This window comes from Perca fluviatilis, chromosome 22 (genome assembly GCF_010015445.1).
Source record: "Perca fluviatilis chromosome 22, GENO_Pfluv_1.0, whole genome shotgun sequence".
Classification (NCBI taxonomy): Eukaryota; Metazoa; Chordata; class Actinopteri; order Perciformes; family Percidae; genus Perca; species Perca fluviatilis.
The window spans coordinates 4,893,026-4,913,749 of record NC_053133.1 but is presented as its reverse complement, the minus strand read 5'-3'; the positions used below and the strand labels follow the sequence as shown (position 1 = coordinate 4,913,749).

The window sequence follows — 20,724 nt, the reverse complement described above, 5'->3', positions numbered from 1 at the left end:
AATGTGTCTTACAGCCAAAATGAGCTAAACAATAGTTTAAGTTGAACACTTTGATCGTGTGCACATTGCATGCTTAATGCAGGGCGTTGTAAAGAACTCCCCCTGGCCCGCAGTGTTGGTGCAGTGCCTTTGTGCCGGTCCTGTTGCCATCTGTTCCTTTGTGTGTGTGAGTGAGTATTACATTCAGTGCTCAATGATTTCTGATTACCTGACAGCTTCTTGGAAACCAGACTCTTGTCTTTCCAAGTCTGTTGTCCCTCCTCTTGTTTCTGCCAACCAGCACAGACTGATCATCAATTCAGCCTTTAAAAATAAAAAATAAAAAACCCAACGCACAGAGTCCATATTGATCGCAGATCAACTTAAGCTAGTTGGACACAAAGAATGTTCAGTGACTCAGGTTATTAGATGTTTGTTCTGCCAAGTCAGTACATCAGCTTGACACAGCTCAGCCACTCACTTGTAGAGAACACAGTGCTAACAAGACATTTATTAAGCAGCAGTGGCCTCTCCAAGGAAACAGCTCTGTCACTGACAAAAGACAGAAACTCCATTACAATAATCCATGTGTAGGTGATAAACTCAGCAGTTAATGGTGAAAGGCAAGCAACTTTCCCTGCTTTGGAAGTGCCTTTTTATAAAGGCTAGATAAATTAAAATGTTGGTTGTCTTGTCCAGCACCTTGGCTTGTTTGACATGCTTTTAAATGAGCATCCACAGGGGGGGGGTGAAAGTGCACTGTTTAAGGTAGTTTGCAGGCTAATTAGCTGCTCAGTGTTAGCTCATTGAACACAAACGCGCCTGCAATGGCAACATCAGTGTGTTAAGATGGTCTGGTACTAACCACCTTTCACACTTATGGACTCAAACTTTTTAGGCAGGAAGCCATTCATTGTGAATGGAACCTCTGTGTGATAGACAACCAATCACACAGCACAGCTGTTTTTTTTCTCTCCAGTCAACTACGTATTTATTAACCTGTTATTAGTAGCCAACTGTCTATAGGCTGAGGTTTAGTTGGAGATGACTATGCTACTATAACTGTTACTGTACAGGGTTTTCCCCGGCATTATAAGGTTTAGGTGCAGCACCTGAGCCGTTTTTGGACAGCACCTAAGCTTGACTTTTCTCATATCTAATGATTGTTGTTGGACTTCTTTACCTTTTTAAGTTTTGTCTTTAAGCTTTTGGAATGTTATTTATTTATTATCTGCTCTAGCTTTTCCAACGTTTTAGACACAGATATGGTAATAACGGTCAAAAATTATCTGAAAAAGAGACCCAAAGCGACTACACAAAGAGACCCAAAAACCCACAAAGAAACCCAAAATGTATGGAGAAATGTTGTTGAAAAATGTAACATTTTCTTAAGGAAGCATACCTAAACCTCGGCCAATTACGCGCACCTCAGTCTTCCACAGAATGCCACCCGCCAAAGTGGCTAGTGAGAGTGACTGTGTTACCCACCACTGCTGAAATCTACCCACATTTGGCGGGTTGGCGGGTGCTAATGTCAAGCCCTGGTAGTAACTGTCACCAGCATCATTTAGCGGTTTACCGCACTGATTGTTAATATTCATGTATCCTATGAGCCTCAAATCTTAGTGTGAAAGTCAATCTGCTACACAACAGCTTTTCAGCATTTTCCTCTTTCTCTCCTGATGTGACAGCGCAAGGAAGCCTCGGCAATGTCGGTCTGGTCTATCTATCTAGGATCTTTTTTTAGGACGCGACGGGGACAATTTGAAGATCAGGTTTCTTGTAGGTATTGTTGGTGCAACCAACTACATAGCAACTCTTCGGCATACCATTGTTAATTTAAAACGGGTTGTTTTAAAGTAAAAGTTTGGAGGCATGTTCAACAATCTCTGTTAACGCTGTTGCCTTCTATGGAGAACGCAGGATTGTTTTCACCCAGAAAGGGGCCTGGTGATGAGAGCCTCCCTTGCATGAGGTATTGCCGGTTGATGTATGTAAATGACACGCTCAACGCATCCACGTCTGCAAGATAAGATATACAAGATAACTTGCTACTTTAAGTGTACTATCTATCTAGTACATCTGTAAACAGGTTTTTTTGTTCAACAAAATGTTAAAAATGCAGTTAAAAATCACTTTGTCCTTACCTTTGTTACTTTAGTTGGATTTACATAAATGTATAACAACACAAACGATGGGCAGATTGACTGGAGGGTAGGCTGCTTCTACTGAGCATGTCTCTGGTGTGTAAATCAGAGCAGTGCTAAAATAAAATAGAGCATGCCTGCTCAGCAAAGCTCTCATTGAAAAATATTTTGGTAAAGTATAAAATCAGTGCATAGGGGATGATTTCATACCTTGTACAAAGCAGGGTTAGAGCAGATTAAGGCACTGAATAGAGTTTTCTTAGATGGGAGGTTAGCTTATTTCCTTTACTGTGATATCATTCCTTTGTGAATAACCTAAAATAGGGCTGGGCGATAGGGAGAATATATGGCGATATTCTAGGGTTGACAATTGGTGCTTTAACAAAATATCTTCAATCTTAGATTTTAGATAAATAATCATCAGTAATGTGGACATAATGTCCATAAAGTGGAGAAAAGGCAAATAACAGAACAGCTAGAACAGTCTGGTAAGTTCTGAAAAGTATATCACTTTACTGTAATGCAGCCTTTAAAACCAGGAAAATACAACACTTGTGTCATATTACGATATCCAAAATCTAAGACGATATCTAGTCACATATCACAATATCGATATAATATTGATAATCTTCCCAGCCCTAACCTAAAATCTGTGCTTTTTTGCCCCATCTTTGGTGAGAACATCTTGTCATTGAGTTCAAATTTCAAGACATAGTATTTGGACCTGATTTAGTTCTGTATGTTTAGTAGGATGATTTTAATATTGCATATTCAGTGATTTGAATCCCATCCAGAGCACGTGTGTGCAGGATGTTCCGCCCCCTTCCCCCAGTATTAATTACCGCCACAAATACCTGCTGTCTTTTGGCACACTTGTGCGTCCTCTGAGAATTTAATCCATCTGGATAATGCCTGGTGTTTCCAAATGTATTCCGAAGTTTTGCATATGAAACGCTGCAGTTCCTGTTATTGAGTTTTATCAACCTCCTATTCAGTTTGAGTTATGTGGGGTGTAATAAAAGAAGAGCGTGGGGGGCGTGAGGCAAAAATACCGCATGGGGGTTTCTATAAACAACAACTTCGCAGGGTGTTAAACATGCGTCGGGAGATGATATTGAGGCCCCGACTATAGATGCATTTTCATTTCCCGATACTAGTCTACCTATTTGAGCGGTATGGTTTTTCTTCCCAGTCTATCAGTTATGTAGTCTACATAACCTTATCCATCCTCATATCACTAACGTCACCCATCGTGGACATGCTCTTACATCTCAGCACTTTCTTTGTGTCGCATTAAAAAAAATTGTGTGCAAACGGCAGTTTTCTTTACAACATTGGTGATGTAGAGCGTTTTAGTAAACACTGTGGCAAAGCGCCGTCAGAAGAGTGTGACTCACTCTGAAATGTTTCTTAAACGTTTTTGTAGTGTTCCATGGACACAAACCAGTAAGAGCCATTAAAAAGGAGTTCCACAGTATTGCACGTGAATGATGTAAACCCTTTGAAATAAAAAGATTATGAATTATAATTCTGTTAATGATGGTGCTGCAGCCTCAGAATGGGATTAGTAGGTCTAGGACCTTTTCTCCCGCAGGATTGCACCTAATTAAATAGATTATAGGTTAAATACCATTTCTCCAGTAATATTATACAATATAGTACTTCAGTGACAGTTGTCTGTACATCCATGGGAATTCAGTTTAGTCTTTATGGTGCCAGTTTACTAAAAATGTTAACAAATGTTGTAGCCCACAGCTAACCCACTGACTATGTTTCTTTGTTTATATCTCCCAAAGCATTATGGGAACTGGTACATTCTGTAATTGTCTGAAGAGAGAAAAGTGTGGGAGTTAGGAATATGATGTATTGTACGTCCTTCAGTTGCCACCCAAACCTATAACTCTAGTGATCACATGGTTAATATTTTCTCGCCCACACCGCAATTAAGAATGTTCTTCATGGCCGAATTTGTGCTTTAGACTGTTTTATTAAAACAATTGATAACCACATCACATAGATTTAATCTCACTTACTCATTTGGCTGAACTCTTGAATTGAACTCTACACAGCAAACCAGTTGCAATGATTTTAAAACAAATTCAACCCTTTTGTTCTCCTGGCATTCCATAGCACACAGTGCGCAAACAATAACTCTCTGCTGAGAGTGATCCCAAAGGATGAGATCACTCTGGGCAATGTGCTGATATTGTTATTCAGGTGCAGGTGTGGGCTATTGTAGCCACGGGGCCTGTGAATGATTTATTGGAGTGGAGCCCAGAAAGGCGTCCTATAAGGATCTAATAAGACGTCTGCACCTGGGAGGGTTGTATAGCTCCTAGGTGGGGTGTATGGGGAGACTGGGAAATCGAGATCGAGGATGAATGAGGGTAGATTGGGAGATTGAAGGAAGAAGGAGACATGAGCACAGTGAAGGCAGAATGGGTGAGCAGTGTTAAGAGGAGGAAAGAGACTCAAATACCTGGAGCAAGAAATAGGATGGGAAGTAGTAGGATGAATATAGAAATAAGAGCGCACTGAACTAAAATAGGGGCATATGTGTTTTAAGTATTAAGGCTGTTTAGTAACCCATGTCATGTAGAGCTGAAACATTGACTTGTAAAATGTGACAATTTGGGACATTTGAATATGATTGCTTCCCTGTTTCCTGTCTAGGGTTGGGCATCGTTTGGATATTAACGATTCTGATTCCATTTCCGATTCTTCCTTTCGATTCCGGTTCTTATCGATTCTCGATTCAGATTCTTTGAGGGGTGGATTTGAAACGGGTCATATGCTTATTTCACAAATAAGAGGAAATTTTTGATTTTTATTCAAAGGTGGGTTGCAGTTTGACGGGGCTTTGTCAATGTAAAGTAAAGCCACACTAGAGCACCACTTACTGTGCTCCATGGCTGCAACACAACAAGCGCCTGGCCGCTACGGAAACCAAAACTTGCGCATGTAAAATTTGGAACCCATGATCAGATTTGAAACCAAATCCTCAAAACGATTCCAATAAAGAAACGATTCCGATGGATTTGTAATTTTTTAAACGATTCCAAGTAGGAATCGGTTCTCGATGCCCAACCCAATTCCTGTCATTTCATGGACTAATCTTTGTAAGATGAATCAAAGAAATACTCAAGACATTAGTGATAATGATAATGAAAATGGTTGTTTGCGACGCTGTCTTAAAATAACTTTAGTCATGACATCTTGAAGGATTTTGACATTTCCCAATGCTTGAACACCACAGAGTCATCCCTTTAACCGTCAAGTCCTTCTGACAGTTATTCCCATATGACATGCATGCACCATTAACACAGAGTGACAGAGGAGCAGGCATGGCAGGACGCGTGTGAAGTGGGTGACAAGACAAACTTACCCTTAGCTTACACAACCATTTTTCTTCTTTCATTGTTGCTTTGGCTCTATACCACATGGGACAATAACAGCTATAGGGTCACTTCTCTCCCCCATTGTAGCTTAACTTGTACATGGAACATTTGGATCAGATAGCCCTGACAACGGCTTCCACTCCATCTGGTACACGGAGGATGCTTTCTTCAAACTTCGTTGCTCCAGTATCAACAGCTTCACCCAAAGCATCAATAACATCAACCCATACTCAAAACCCATAGTTAACAGGGTGGTAAGCTGCCATTCCTCCATACCTTTGTTGGTGTAAAGGCTGAAGGGAGCCAAATCTAAACATGGCAGGAACCCTGAACAAGAGACTGAATGAACAACCGAAACCGACATAAGCTGTCTGTAAACACCGGACCAAAACCTCGTACAACATACAGTACACCATCAGAACAGTCGCCATACCATAATGTGATGCAGTTGGTAATGACTAATGAATAGATAAAGGTTGATGCATCGCTTTTTAAATGTTTTATTGTTGAGGTACTGTCCGATGTCCATCCTGTCTGACCATTCTGGTCTATCAGCAGCGGTTGGTCAGGCGGTCCGTCGGTCAGTCAGTCTTTTGCTGTGTAGAGTTTGTTTTTAGCATGAGTGGATGGCGGCTTCATGGGGTTGATGGCTGCTCTGTGAGTCAAAAGGGCTGCCCAGGATTACCAAGAGAAAACGTGTTAAAGGACCATAGTGAGCTGTGTAGACTGCATGAACAACCCGGGGGCGTGCATCGAAAGAACAATAGAAATTGTGTTGAACATAAGGAGACCAGAGGGACCGTCTTCACCCTGCAGTACTAATGCTGGTGTAGCATTGCTTTGTGGACAAGGAAACCAGAGACTTTAATGTGTGCAGATATACTACATGAATGTTCATTTTGATTTAGTTTCATAATGATTCTTGGTTAATAGATTTGTTGATTTTGATTTAGTTTCATTTTGATGAAGTCATTGATCAAGCAAAACTGCCAAAACATGGTTTCAGCTCGTCCACTCTGGGTTTGCTACTATTCACTAATATCATTCCAATCTTAATGTCTTTGGGTTTGGATTATTGATCATAGAACAAGACGTTTTAAGATGTCACCGTGGACTCTGGCCATGGACATTTTCTGGCATTTTATAGAGTTAAAAAATAATTTACTAACCCGATAATTTACAATACCAGAGAATGCATTATCGACCGATTGATTCAGTATAATGAAAACTGGATATTTGCGGGCCTAGACTGCAACTGCATTATAATAGTGATGGACAAATGGAGCTTCTGCCGGCTAGCTGTTTCCACCTGCTTCCAGTCTTTATGCTAAGCTAAGCTAATTGTCTTCTGACTCCAGCTCCATGCTTAGCACACAAACATGACAGTGGTATCCATCTTCTCAAAGAAAGCAAATGAGCGTGTTTATAAAAATGTTGAACTAGTCCCTTACGGTGCGGTAGTTGCTATGTGTCAATCTGGGCATTTAGCTGACACTTTTATCCAAAGCGACTTCCAAATAAGTACGTTCAACCTTGAAGGTACAAACTCTGGACAACAAGAAGTAAGTGCGAGTACATTAGCTTTAAATAAGCCTCTTCAGACACTTTATTCAATGCATTAGATCATTTGAAAGAAGATGTTGATGATACTGTTGCAGAAACATGTTCATCACTGAGGGACTAGGCATTAAAGCTATAGTGCGTAGTTTCTGTCGCCCCCATGAGGAATTCTAAGTAATGACAACAAAACGGTCTGCACGTCCACATGATACAAGCCTTCTGTGATCATGAACCACCCCCCTTCCACACAGTTACTTGTAGCAAGGAGGACATGGAGGATTAAAATAAACATGATGGACTCTTCAGAAGAGGACTTTATCTTCACTCGAGTTTATGCGCAGGAAAGTCACCGGATGCCACAATCTTCTGAACGTAGTCATACTAAGAAATCTAGAGAGATTTGTGTGGAGCTGATAGTCTTAATTAGCTTTGTAGCAACTCATTTGGCAACGGCTTGAATGTAACGGATGTTCATTAATATCAAAAAGTTACGCACTAAAGCTTTAATACTGTCAAACATGGAGAACAGACTCATTTAGTGGTTCACTACATACTGGCGAGGTGATAACCTTCCTTTCATGTATGGATTTGACAAACATCCTGCTCACTGCTTGAGAACTTTGATCTACAATTTCAGGAATAATAACCCTCTGCTGCTGTGATGTATCAACATACAGTAGATTAGCTCTAGCCCATGCTGTGATCAGATTGCTGTGTGTGTGGAGCGCAGCAGAATGAGGATATTTTGCAGTTACGTTAGCACGTGCCTCTTAGCGCTCTTCAGTGGTTCTTCAGTCGCTCCCATAGGAAGGAACGTACCTATAATTCATGTAACTCTTACATTCAATTCAATTCAATTTTATTTATAGTATCAAATCATAACAAGAGTTATCTCGAGACACTTTACAGATAGAGTAGGTCTACATGACTTCTCACATGACCACACTCATAACAGTTGTTACACAACCTATGTCTCTCATCCATTAACAGGAAGGGTAATGATCTAAACAAGCTTACACGCATATTGCATAGAGCACCATTGATTATCTACTCAAGCATACTCGCACACATTTGAAATGAGCACAGTTGCACTTCTTCCTTACCTACACCCACATTTCCTAAAAATGTGTAACTTGTTAGTAATGTCATTGTCATATTAAGGCACTTTAGGATGTTAACTTTAATTATTTCATCACAGTGTGAAGTGGCTGTCCACCATTGACATCCGAAATATTCAACACAAGATTCCAATAGCCAACAGTGCCTGTCATAAAGCTGATATTAATGATAGATTGATTGATTGATTTAATTTCAATAAGTGCCTTACATGTTTTGAGGTCTGGTCACGTTCTGGCTCATGTTGTTGACAGTAGGAATTGAGTCACACACATGCTCGTTTTCATGCATCAAGTTCAAACAGCCCAGATCAACCAGGACAGACCACGGATATAATACACATGGATTAGTTAAGTATGTAATTATTTATGAGACCGAATAATTGATTCAGACTTTTTGAATGACTGTTAGCTTCCCAGACAAATCCAGCAGCTGTTGAGGATGCAGGGGTCATCATGCAGGTTTTTTGATGAGCTGAGTGCTCCGCCATCACTAGGAATTGCAGAGGCAGTAGCCTTGTCAGTGTTGCCATGGTTACCTCATAGCAACAGGGATCTTCTTTGGGGACTGCTATAAATTCAAGGATGTTGCTTATATTTTAGGATTATGTTTTCTGTCTTCACAGAATTGGACTAGCTGTTAAAGGTCAGTGCTGGTATTTCTAGACTGAGTGTGCCCGTATACTGCAGAATGAACATGTTGATGCCAGATAGACCCCAGTGTCTCTCAGAATGGTGGGCTTGTGAGATGGGAAATCCCCCACTTTAACAATTACACAATCATGGAACCAATGATAGCTGGATTAGATGTAAAATGTTAGTTTTGGATAGCTTTTTTTGGTCAGGACCTAATTTGTGTATCATTCGTTCATTTGTTTTTCAAAATAAAAAAAAGACTTGTTTTCTTAATACATTTTGGTTTCCAAAACCAAAATGAAAAGAAACGAATAACTACTCGTTTTTCCAATTTTGTGCCCAAATGAAAAATGGCGAGCCAATGACAAGCGTTTCATCCAATTTTGATTTTTTGTCAACTGATGCAAATTGCGTAATCCGGAAGTGGTTTTGGAAACGATTATTGAGAAAACAAGTCATTTTTTGCTTCTTTGATTTTTGGTTTTATTTTGAAAAACTAATGATTTACACTGATTAAACCTAAACCCGTGATTGCGTGTGTGCATGCATGAGTGTGTCTAGCGTGTGTTTAAGAGAGATGGCAGTATGTGCCCATGCCCTGTGTGTGTGTGTGTGTGTGTGTCTGTGTGTGTGTGTGTCTGTGTCCAGATTCTCTGTGTTTACCTGTTGAGCTGGAGGATAGCCGTTCAGGCCTCTGCTTGCCAAATGAACCCTGTAATTAGAGCTGCGTTTCTGCTAGACCGTGTGTGTGTGTGTGTGTGTGTGTGTGTGTGTGTGTGTCTTGCTGTATTTAATTAATAGCTGCATGTATGTAGTGTTAATGGGTCTGTTCCTGTCTAATATAAAGTACATATTCATTCAAACCAAAGCTTACATCTGCTCAGTTAAACCTCTTTTCATAATGCATCAAGGCCAGTTCCTTAATTAATAATAATAATAATAATACCATTCATATGAATTTCTACTCCTTTTAAATTACATTTCCAGGACAACTTGAGTCTTTTTTACATAGATTTGCCCAACATTTCTATCCGGTTTGATATAAATATACTCAACAAAGTGTTTGCTGAGACCTGGAAACTAGTGATGGCCAAATGGAGCTTCACAAACCATTGTCTTCATTTTCTGAACCCACTAGATGGCTCTCTCTGTTCACCGAAGGCTTGAAAGCACACTAAATTGCCATTCCTCGATCCTTTTCTTAAAACCAAGAGCGCCATCTAGTGGGGTCAACAAGTACTAACTAATGATTCACCAAGCTTCATTTGGACTTCGCTGCTGGAAACGCAGTGACATCGCTACGAACAAAGTCCAACAGAACAAGAAACCGGAGCCGTCAGATGATCCGACAGGTTTGTCCAGATTACCTAAACCCTGTTTTTGCTCCTCCAGTCGAACCCTAACCAGACCCAATGGCATATCCAGCCTGCACTGCCACAGTGCTACCAAGGTGCCGTGGGTGCTATTGAAAGACATTGGCTGTTAAATGGAGTGTTGACGGGCCAAGGCTTTGACTTACTGCTGCCTCCAAACAAACCGCTATTACCTTGGAAGAGCGGACTGCTTTATTGATGGGTGCTGACAGACTGGAACCCGAAGTTCACAGATTAGCTTTTGAGTGTGTCTGTGCCTGTTGGTGTGTGCTTGTCATTTTCTCTTTCCGGTTGCCTGGCTTCCTGCCTCTGCCATCTAGATAACTGCTTTTATGCCATAAAAGCGTGATTCGCTTTGTCAAGTCCCCTGCAACACATACACTCTTCCATCCACAACGGGACTCTCTCAGCACCTCTGTCGGTGCAGTAATGTGCCGTCACTGATGAGATGGTAAGGGGAAGAAAGAGAGAGAGAGAGAAAAAAGAAGAGGAAGAGGAGAAAAGTGCTGGGAAAGACATTTGGGAAAGCTCTTTAGACACTGACAGACCACTGTTTTATGTCTGTTAAAAGTGGAACAGTAGTGAAGATAGACATTATGATGCAAGTAATAACCATGGCAATTGTCATTTGTGAAAATGTACAAAACTTGTTTTCATCAAAACCTTCAAACTAAAATGTGATGTCACGTTAATGCGAGACAACATACGACAAATATGTAAATATTCTAATATGTCAACATCAGTCAATACTCGGCCAACTGTAGGACTATGATTATGATGCAGTTCATTTAAAGTGATTGTAAAGGGCGTCAACATTGTTATTGTGATGTACAGGAGAACTGCAGGCTTGAACAATCCAGGAGATTTTATGGCCAGTGTGGAATGTTCTTAACTGTCAGTCACAATCAAAAGCCACAAAAACAAGTAAGCTGCCAGAAGAACGCCCTTAGGGAACATACCAGGTGTCTGCTGACGACTGCAGACACTCGACTACGAAAGGACTTGAACCAAAAAATTAAAAGCATCAGACTTTATTTCAGTTCATCAAACTACTTTTGGTCCCCTAAAATTAGGGTACTATGAAATAAAGTACTGTAAAGTAGTAGCTATATGTCTTGGTGTTCACTGGAGAATTGCTTGTCTGAATCATCTGTCATTATAGATGGTAAATGGAACAATTAAAGCTTGTGTGATGCCACGCGTATATTTGTAATGGGTTGTGGAGGCTCTGGTTTGGGTTCATTGCTGTTACTACAAATTTGACTTTGGTGGAGGGAGGACTAGCAAGTAGCAACCACCATCCCACCATAGCCCTACTGGTAATTCATGCCACTAAAGACCAGTGTTGGTAGGGGTGCAAGTCTCTGGAGTCAGATTTCCGTTCTTGGTTTAATGATTCAACTCAGATTTGATTCTCCATTCAAAATGGATTCAATACATAGTTGATGAGGCACTATTTTTTCAGCCTGTTACTCCAGTGCACTTTGTGCCAAACCATTGAATAATGTTTTTAGCCAGGCTCTAAGTGTAACTTTCAGAAATCCCTTGGTATTAATGACACCTGTGGCCGTTTATTGAACTGCTGAGCGAGCATCGGCCAAAACAGTGACGTGGCATACACGAAACAGAACGTCATTGATTAATAGAATGCTGGCAAGTAAATTGCAATCATATTTAGAATAACCTTAGCGCCGGCGAGCACTAAAGTTTGTGCTGGCTGAATTTGAAGGTCCGTCTCAGGGCAGCCACTGGTAAATGTACACCTCAGAAACACCCACGGTCTTGTCATGGGTGCCGGTCGTTTGTTGACATTAGCAGACTCCATTTCTAAGCTAATGTTGCATGCTGTAGGGGATCTGAAGAGAGGCAATGTAAGCTTCCTTCTGCACTGTGATTGGTTCAGCGTGTGTAGTTCGGTTGAAAGAAAATAGTTCCTACATAAAAACAACCACATCTGTGCATTATCTTTATTGACCGGTCATCATTTCTGGAACGAGACATTGCTGTTGAGTTTTTTAAATGTATTTTTTGGCACTTTGAGCTCCACAAGCCGAGTGCCATCTAGTTTAATTATATTAGATTCTTTTTGGGGGGGCTTTACCCCTTTATTTGATAGTGACAGGGGATAGACAGGTGGCAGAGAGATGGGGGATGACACGCAGCAAAAGGCCACAGGTTGGACTCAAACCCACTTATTGTAGGGAAGGCAGACATTTCTACAGCCGATACTTCCAACACTGGGCAACTCTCACCAAAACTATCTAGATTGAAAAAAAGCACTACCGGTGAGAGGAAGAATAGGCATTTTTGATTTGTCTCCTTAAACAGTGTAAAGGCATCAGAATCTTTCAAACTAAATAGGTTGTACAACATGTTTAGGGCAAAGGTCTGGGCCAACTACTATGTAGTTGTTGTGGTTGTCGGACTTTCTTTTTTTTCAGAAAGTTTAAGAGATTATGGAATGTCCCTGTCCCCAGATGTTGCATTGTCGGAAAGTGGTTTTCGGGACACTGTTAGACAACCGACAAGACAATCTCAAGCGTCCTGCAGACTTAAACTTTTAAGGAAACCACCAAAACCTCTTATTATAATGCTGATGGTGTGTCTTCTCTTTCAGTGCCTGGCTGTGTGGGAGTCGTTCCTCCTGTCTCAGAGAGCGGAGCCCAGCGAGCAGAATGATGGGGAAGATGCCTCTTAAAGTGTTTAGATGATCGAAACGCCTTTCCAGCAGACTCTGTTGTCTCTCCAGCACAACCAAATATAGACTTTGAACCAATGTCCACATATGCCAACAGGCTCCGCCTCTCTTTCATTCTTTCTTTCTTTCTTTCTGTCTGTCTGTCTGTCTGTCTGGCCAAAGAAGTTAATCCAAACCAGCCATTCCAGTGATGATGGTGCATCACTAATACCAACACTGTGATCCAAATATCCACATGTTAAGGTTTACACTCCCTCTTTGTGCATTGCCAAAAGTTAAAAGAAGACTCCTGGCTCTTCTGTCCAATATTAAGGTGGATTAGTATGGCTGTACACCACACAGGCTCTGATTGGTCGGGATCCAGCATGAAGTCCGCCATGTGTTTTGGCCAAGTCACAGCTAGAATTTTTTTATCTAATCTGACAGTGACCTTGGCACAAATAAATTATCAATCTGTCTTAATAATAATAGTAATTTAACATGCACGCCTTTGACTGAAAGCAAGTTCAGGTCTTGCATCTATACTGTGTGTTCTCATTTATTTACTAATGAAGAATCAGCCAGTGCAGATTTATGTAAAGAGTGTACACTGAAAAGTAAAATTATAAAATGTCATCACAAGAAATGCATTGAACATCTACATCCATCTAAAGCTAGAGTTTTCCTTTCAGAATGCTCTCAGTAACAGTACCATTGATCTCCCGGTGCACTTTGAGCAGAGAAGCCTTAAATGATCTTGTTGTTTGGGCCGATAGAGATTTCACGTTTACACGAAGACCAGCTACAATGTCTTTGTAACAGAATGCTCAAAATAATCTTGTAATACTGATCTTTTTTTTTTTTCTTCTCTTTTTTGCTTTTATCATTGATTATGTAAAAAAAAAAAAGGTATGAATAAAGTTGATGTTGAGATGATAATAATAATAATAATAAAAAGAAGACCTCACACCATAAACACTTGCCCTTCATAATTCAGAGCAGTTCAAGGAAACATTTGACGTTGTTTCCTTACGTTTCCAGCTACATCACTGTTAAAAAACATTCAGCCGCTTTCTGAGCTGAATGCAGGGTTTAAACCTATTCAAAAAAACTGCTGGCATGAAGAAAGAAAAAACATTGCTACAAAAGTTGAGAAATAGATTTGGTTGCAGTTTGCGGTCATCTGATGAGGTGTGTGTATATATATAGGTGTGTGTATATATATGTATGTGTGTGTATGTATATATATATATATATATATATATATATATACACACACATACTGGGGCCCATTCTTCGTACGTCGCTAACTCACTTAGCTGGATTTGATTGTTGGCGATTTGGCATGATCTTGGATTGTTTAGTTCTTCGACGCTCATCCTGGACTTGCTGTCATAGCAACAGGTGCGCAATCTTAAACCTGCTCGCGAGCAGGCTTATTTCATGTCAACAGGATTAGATCCCGGCTATGTAAACTGAGGTGATATGGGAAGTCTGTCGCAGCCATGTCTTGTCCGTTTTTACGTCAGGAACCTGTTGCTGAAGGCGCCAGAATAATTCAAAGAGCTTTTTGAAGCAATCGCGTTTTGCGAGATCGACAGGATCCTTTAGCGCAGCGCGATAATATACTGATTGAGAGATATCGTTTTTCTCGGGAGGGTCTCATCTACATTATCAACTTGTTGGATCCACACGTTAAAAGTTTGACTCGTCGGAAAAGAGAACACAATGGCATTACAATGAACTACACTAGGAAAAAATATGATCAATAACATATTGCAAAACATTACTACATTAAGTTATGCAGTTTTCACCTTCACAAGTCAAAGCAATTGACTCACTATTTATCTGTTGGAATGACTGTACCAGCCATTTGGATTATAGACATACTTAATTTAATGCAGCAACAAATTATTTACACTGTAGCAAGATGATTTAAAACTCATTTACCTGTAATGAAGGTGTTGCTGTTACTGGTCCCTGGCTGTAGGTCTAAGGAAGAGCTGCCCCCAGGGATGCCCTCCACAATGGGTGGGTTCGCATTTAGCCCAAGGGCCAGCTCTTCTGCCGGGGTATAATGTGGGAGTGCAGGACCACCACCTGTTTTTTTATGCTCCGCCTTTTTCTTGGTTGCTGTTATAAACAGACAAACACATCATTTAAAATGTTTTTGGGTAAAAGAGACTAAACAGTAGAAGTAGAAAATCTTACCAGTTTGAAGAATATTCTTGTACTTCACTTTTACTTGTTCCCATGTTCTAGTGGGTCCTGAGCTGGCTCTGACATTAAGCAATTATGAAATAATTAAAATACAAGAATATATACTGTAATAAGTGATATAACCATAACATGGAACACTTACGGATTTAATTTGTCTGCTTCTTTTTGCCAGCCCTCTCTCCTGGCTTTTGCAGACTTGGAGTGTGTCCCCTGGCGTTTTAATTATTGTTTCAAACTCAGCATACCCTTCCAGTAATAGTTCTTGCTCTGCTGCGTTGAAAAACTGAAGCGTCTTTGGCCATGGTGAACCAATAATAGCAGCGTTGCTGATCAAAGTTTCTGCTATCGATACATCTCCCCTTTTTAAACAAGGCGTAACGCACGCGCAATTATCTCATTAACTCAATCCAGCTATACTAATCATCAACAGCAGGTGTGTTCGAAGAACCTAATTAGCCAGATCATGATTAGCACGATGATATCATCTAGGATGTGTCATTTGATCTCGGATGTTTTAAGCAACGTACGAAGAATGGACCCCTGGGGCCTCATTTATAAAACTGTGCGTAGATTCTATTCCGAAAGATTTCGTGCGCAAAAAAGTCAGAATTTTCGTACGCAAAAACAATATTCTGATTTATAACACCTTGCGGCGCACACCGGTACGCACTCTTCTCGTTATAAATATGGACGTGCGTTACCTTATGCGGTCGTGCACGAGCCTCACGCTCCTCCCAAGGTCGTCCCATATTTGTCCTAATAAGGTCCATGTTAATCAATCAATGAATATTCCAGCCCTGAAAGGAGCCCTTGATGACCAATCACGAAACGGAAAAATGGGGCAAAAACACGATTCAGTGATTGTGAGATGGATGTGCTCCTAACAGAGGTAGAACATCGAAACACAATCCTGTTTGGAAGCCGTAAACCTTGTGTAGTGTTCATATTGTTGTTACACAGCACATACTTAACAGATTTAGCTCAATTATCAATGATATACATAATTTATTGTTCATATTTGCCATTTACCCCTGAGATCACATTTATGATCATATGATCATTTTCGTTTTTTGTGAGAAAGGAAATTCAATTATTAAAAAGGTAAAAAATAGAAACAAGATTTTGGATCATTATTGGTGCGAAACAGGTGAAAGTGCTTGAAATGTGACAATTTGGTAACTTGTATGGTAACTGTGTGGGAATAGCAGGTGCAGAAAGACAACATTCCCACACAGACACATACAATCAGACACGACCACATAAAGACGCACAGACACAGACACAGACAGACAGACAGACAGACACACACACACACACACACACACACACACACACACACACACACACACACACACACACACACAGATACACATCAAACAAACAACGCATTTCCCGGGGAGAGGCAGGAGAGCAGCGGAGGAAAAGTGCATTCCCTCCGGCTGCGATTGTCGGAGGAGCCCCTGCCTCTCCCCGTTGCTGGCAGCCCCTCGTCGGGCGCCGCGACCGGCTCTGGGTTGGTTTAGCAAGAACGGGATTGTTGGGTTCAGGAAAACAAAAACTGGGTTCGGAAAACGGGCATACCATCGGAGTTCACTAAAACGCAGTCTATAAAACCTTGGGAGCATTACGCACGATCACACGTGTGGTCAAAAGTTTGCGGAAAACTGGGAACATTTTTATGCATGGAAATTCTTTATAAATCCCAACTATTGCGAGGAATGTTGCGACGACAAATTTCACCCTGCTTCACGCAACTTTTTCTTGCGTAACAGGTTTTATAAATGAGGCCCCTGGTCACAATTTATTTTGTTTTTTATTGAAATTTTATTTATTTTTATTATTATTTCTATTTATTTATTTCCCAGTTGTACCTGAACGCATCGCAACATCGACGTCATCCACAAGCGACAGCAGTCGGCGGGAAACAGGGAGCCAGCAGCTGCCTTCACTCTCCTACCCATCAGCTCTATAGTCTAGTTTCTATTATATTAATATAGTGTTTTTATAAAACCAAAGATACATTTTTACATGTAGTAAACATTTAGCCTCACGCTAACTTAACTTATCAAGACTAGACCAACCGGCTAAACCAACGCTAGCCCCATGGCTGCCTCTACACCTGGCGAGTCACCACTCCCACACAAAATTTCATTTTTCGCATTTTTTTAAGAACGCAAACAAAGAAATTGCTGACCTCAAGGAAGATGTTCGTCGACTTTCTGAGGACTTAATGACCAAAGATGCTTTGTTAACCGCCTGCTTGGACGTGGCTCATAATCCGTCGCTCCGGATCTCATCGCCTTTCAGGATACCGCGCTATGGGACCCAACTGCCAGCCGACGCCCATCTTCTTGCTCGACACCGGTCATCAAGCCACCCTGGACTGTGGTGGTTCGAGTAGGGCGAGTAAGAGAGCCTTGAGTAGGGCTCCTATCGCCTCCTGCCCTCAGCCTCTCCAACCGGTTCAGTGCCGTCGGAGTCGGAACTAGTAGCGGCTGATGTGGTTCGCCGGGCTCGCCCAGCTTCAAAGCCGACTGACCTGCCGCCGTCACAGAAGAGGACCGCTACCCCGTGGCTACAGCTTCTGAGGGACGCGGTAGCCAGACGATCCGGTGGCCTACACTGCCTGGTCCGGCCAAATGACAACGTTCCTCAAAAACAATCTCCCCAACCGAACGGTAAGCAATCGTCCTCTTCTTTTCCTTGTCCATCTGTAACCGACACTGACTGATATTTAACATTTCATAATGCTGTCAAAAACTGCTTTCCTGGAGCCAAAGTTGCAGACATCCTGGCTAAAGTTGTGGATCTGACACCCTCATTCCCGACCTCTATTAAACGCATCGTGGTCCACTGTGGACACAACGACATGTCCTATCAGGAATGCGAACGCACAAAGAAAGAGTTTACCACTCTCATTGAGGCTTTAAAAAGCACTGGGAAGTCGGTTTTTATCTCTGGCCCACTTCCATCTCTTTTTAGCAGGCTACTCTCCCTTAACACCTGGCTCCAGCTTACATGCAGCATTCACAAGCTAGGTTTTATTGACAATTTGAATCTGTTTTGAAAACGTGGCTCCCTGTACAGCAGGGATGGGATCCATCCCAATACATGTGGAAACCAGGTGCTCCGTGAGAATTTGCACCACGCCTTGCACACCACACTCACAACTATGATTGACTGTTTGCATTCCGTAAACACTCTCACAAGCGCACTGCCCAGACTCTCCCAAAAGCTCTCACTCACTTATAAATAACTGCTAACCCACAGACCAGCTATGTCATTCCAGTTATAATCAATAATATCAGCAACCAGAGATGCAGCGCTACACGCTCCTCTGTGCTTGCTCCTTTGGAACAACCACCCGTTCATAATCCCATAACCATGGTGTCCGTTCCCCGACTGAGATCGATTAAATTAAACATAAACAAAAGAGGTGCTATACTCAACAACCTAATTGGAATTAAAACAACCACTGCACTGACAGAACAGAATAGGAAAATCAAATGTGGACTATTAAACATTAGATCTCTGTCTTCTAAAGCAATATTGGTAAACGAATTGATATCAGATAACCAAATTGATCTATTTTGTCTCACCGAAGCATGGCTGAGCCACGATGAATACGTTAGTCTAAATGAAGCCACTCCTCCCAGTCATAATAATACTCAAATTCCACGAGGCTCAGGCCGAGGAGGGGGAGTTGCAGCCATATTCGACTCAAGCCTGTTAATTAATGCTAAACCTAAACTAAATTATAACTCCTTCGTAAGCCTTGTTCTTAATCTTCAACACCCAACGTGGAAAACGGTATAGCCAATTATATTTGTTTATTGTTTACTGCCCACCAGGTCCGTATTCTGAATTTTTATCTGAATTCTCTGAGTTCTTATCAAGTATAGTCCTTCAATCAGACAAAGTACTTATTGTAGATGATTTTAATATCCATGTGGACATTGACAGCAATAGCCTTAGTACTGCTTTCAATTCACTACTAGATTCAATTGGTTTCAGTCAGAATGTGCATGAGGCCACGCACTGTTTTAGCCACACCTTCGACCTTGTGCTAGAATATGGCATCAAAATTGAAGATTTAATAGTATTTCCGCAGAATCCTTTATTATCAGATAATTTTTTAATAACTTTTAAATTCCTATTACCAGACCATAAGAAATTAAATATCTGACAATGCTATAGCTAAATTTAAGGAAGATATTCCAACAGCATTTAATTCAATGTCATGCCTTAACATAACAGAGGACCTTTATGTTAACTTTAGTCCCTCCCAAATTGATAATTTCGTAGACGCTGCTACGCCCTGCCTACGGACAACTTTGGACTCGGTCGCTCCTGTCAAAAAGAAGATGATGAAGCAAAGGAAATTAGCACCTTGGTATAACTCCCAAACTCGCAAATTAAAACAAATCTCACGAAAACTTGAAAGTAAATGGCGTTCCACTGAACTGGAAGAATCTCGTGTAGATTGGCAAGATAGTCTGAAAAATTAAAGGAAGGACCCACAGAAATTCCAGATCAGACTATTACTCAAAGTAATAGAAGAAAATAAGAACAACCCAAGGTTTCTTTTCAGCACTGTAGCCAGGCTGACAGATCCACAGCTCTACTGAGCCTTCTATTCCTGTAGCTCTGAGTAGTGATGACTTCATGACCTTCTTTAATGATAAAATTATAACAATTAGAGATAAAATTCATCACCTTTTGCCCTCAACTTCTAACACCTCACCATTGGGCGCAGGAGGGCTGGAGAGAACGATAAGTTATTGTGATGTGACCCAAGCACCTATTCCATTATCTTTAATGTGACTATTATTTGCCACTGTTCATCACACCCCCAACCGGCCCCGTCAGACACCGCCTACCAAGAGTCTGAGTCTGCCGAGGTCTCTTCCTAAATGGGAGTTTTTCCTCGCCACTGTCGCAACAGCCACTGCTAATGCTTGCTCTTGAGGGAATTACTGTAATTGTTGGGGCTTTGGAAATTATAGTGTGGTCTAGACCTACTCTATCTGTAAAGTGTCTCGAGATAACTCTGTTATGATTTTATACTATAAATAAAATTGAATTGAAATTTTAGCAGTTCAAGTCAAATGAATAGCTTGAAATGGTACAAAGGTAACAAAAAAGTAAGGTTACCCAAAACTGAAAAATAATGGACATTTCAGTATTTTTCAAAAAGGCCTTTTTCAGGGAACAAGAAATGGGTTAACAACGTAAAGGTGTTCTGCAGCAATGGAGGTCGATCAAGTTTTGAAAGTTGGTGTTACCAATTCCCACAGGTGTTCCAACTTGTCTGGATTACTTACAACCCCCTCTGTTTGTATAAAAGTATTGTTGGAACACACTGTGGTACCATACCCTCGTGAGCATTATTTGAACAGTATTGTACTGCAGAAAGTAGTGTGTTGCTATAAAAATGGTGGGAAAAAGGTAATTAACAATGGAAGAGACAGACCATCATAACACTCTTTCCTACAGAGAAATTGCGAAGAAATTCAAGGTGTCAGTGAGTACAGTATTCTTCACCATCAAAAGGCACTTAGAAACTGGGGAAACTCTGACAGGAAGAGGTCTGGCAGACCCAAAGCCACAACAGAATCA

General features: G+C 41.0%; 1 protein-coding gene across 1 annotated transcript in view; it reads left to right on the top strand.

Annotated features, from left to right (window-relative positions):
* Positions 1 to 13,795, top strand: part of snx7 (sorting nexin 7) — a 55,025-nt gene extending 41,230 nt beyond the window's left edge. The window contains exon 9 of the mRNA XM_039790331.1: positions 12,826 to 13,795. Coding sequence (XP_039646265.1) covers positions 12,826 to 12,906 — 81 coding nt within the window. The 3' untranslated portion in view covers positions 12,907 to 13,795. The remainder of the gene's footprint in view (positions 1 to 12,825) is intronic.
* Positions 13,796 to 20,724: the final 6,929 nt, after the last annotated feature.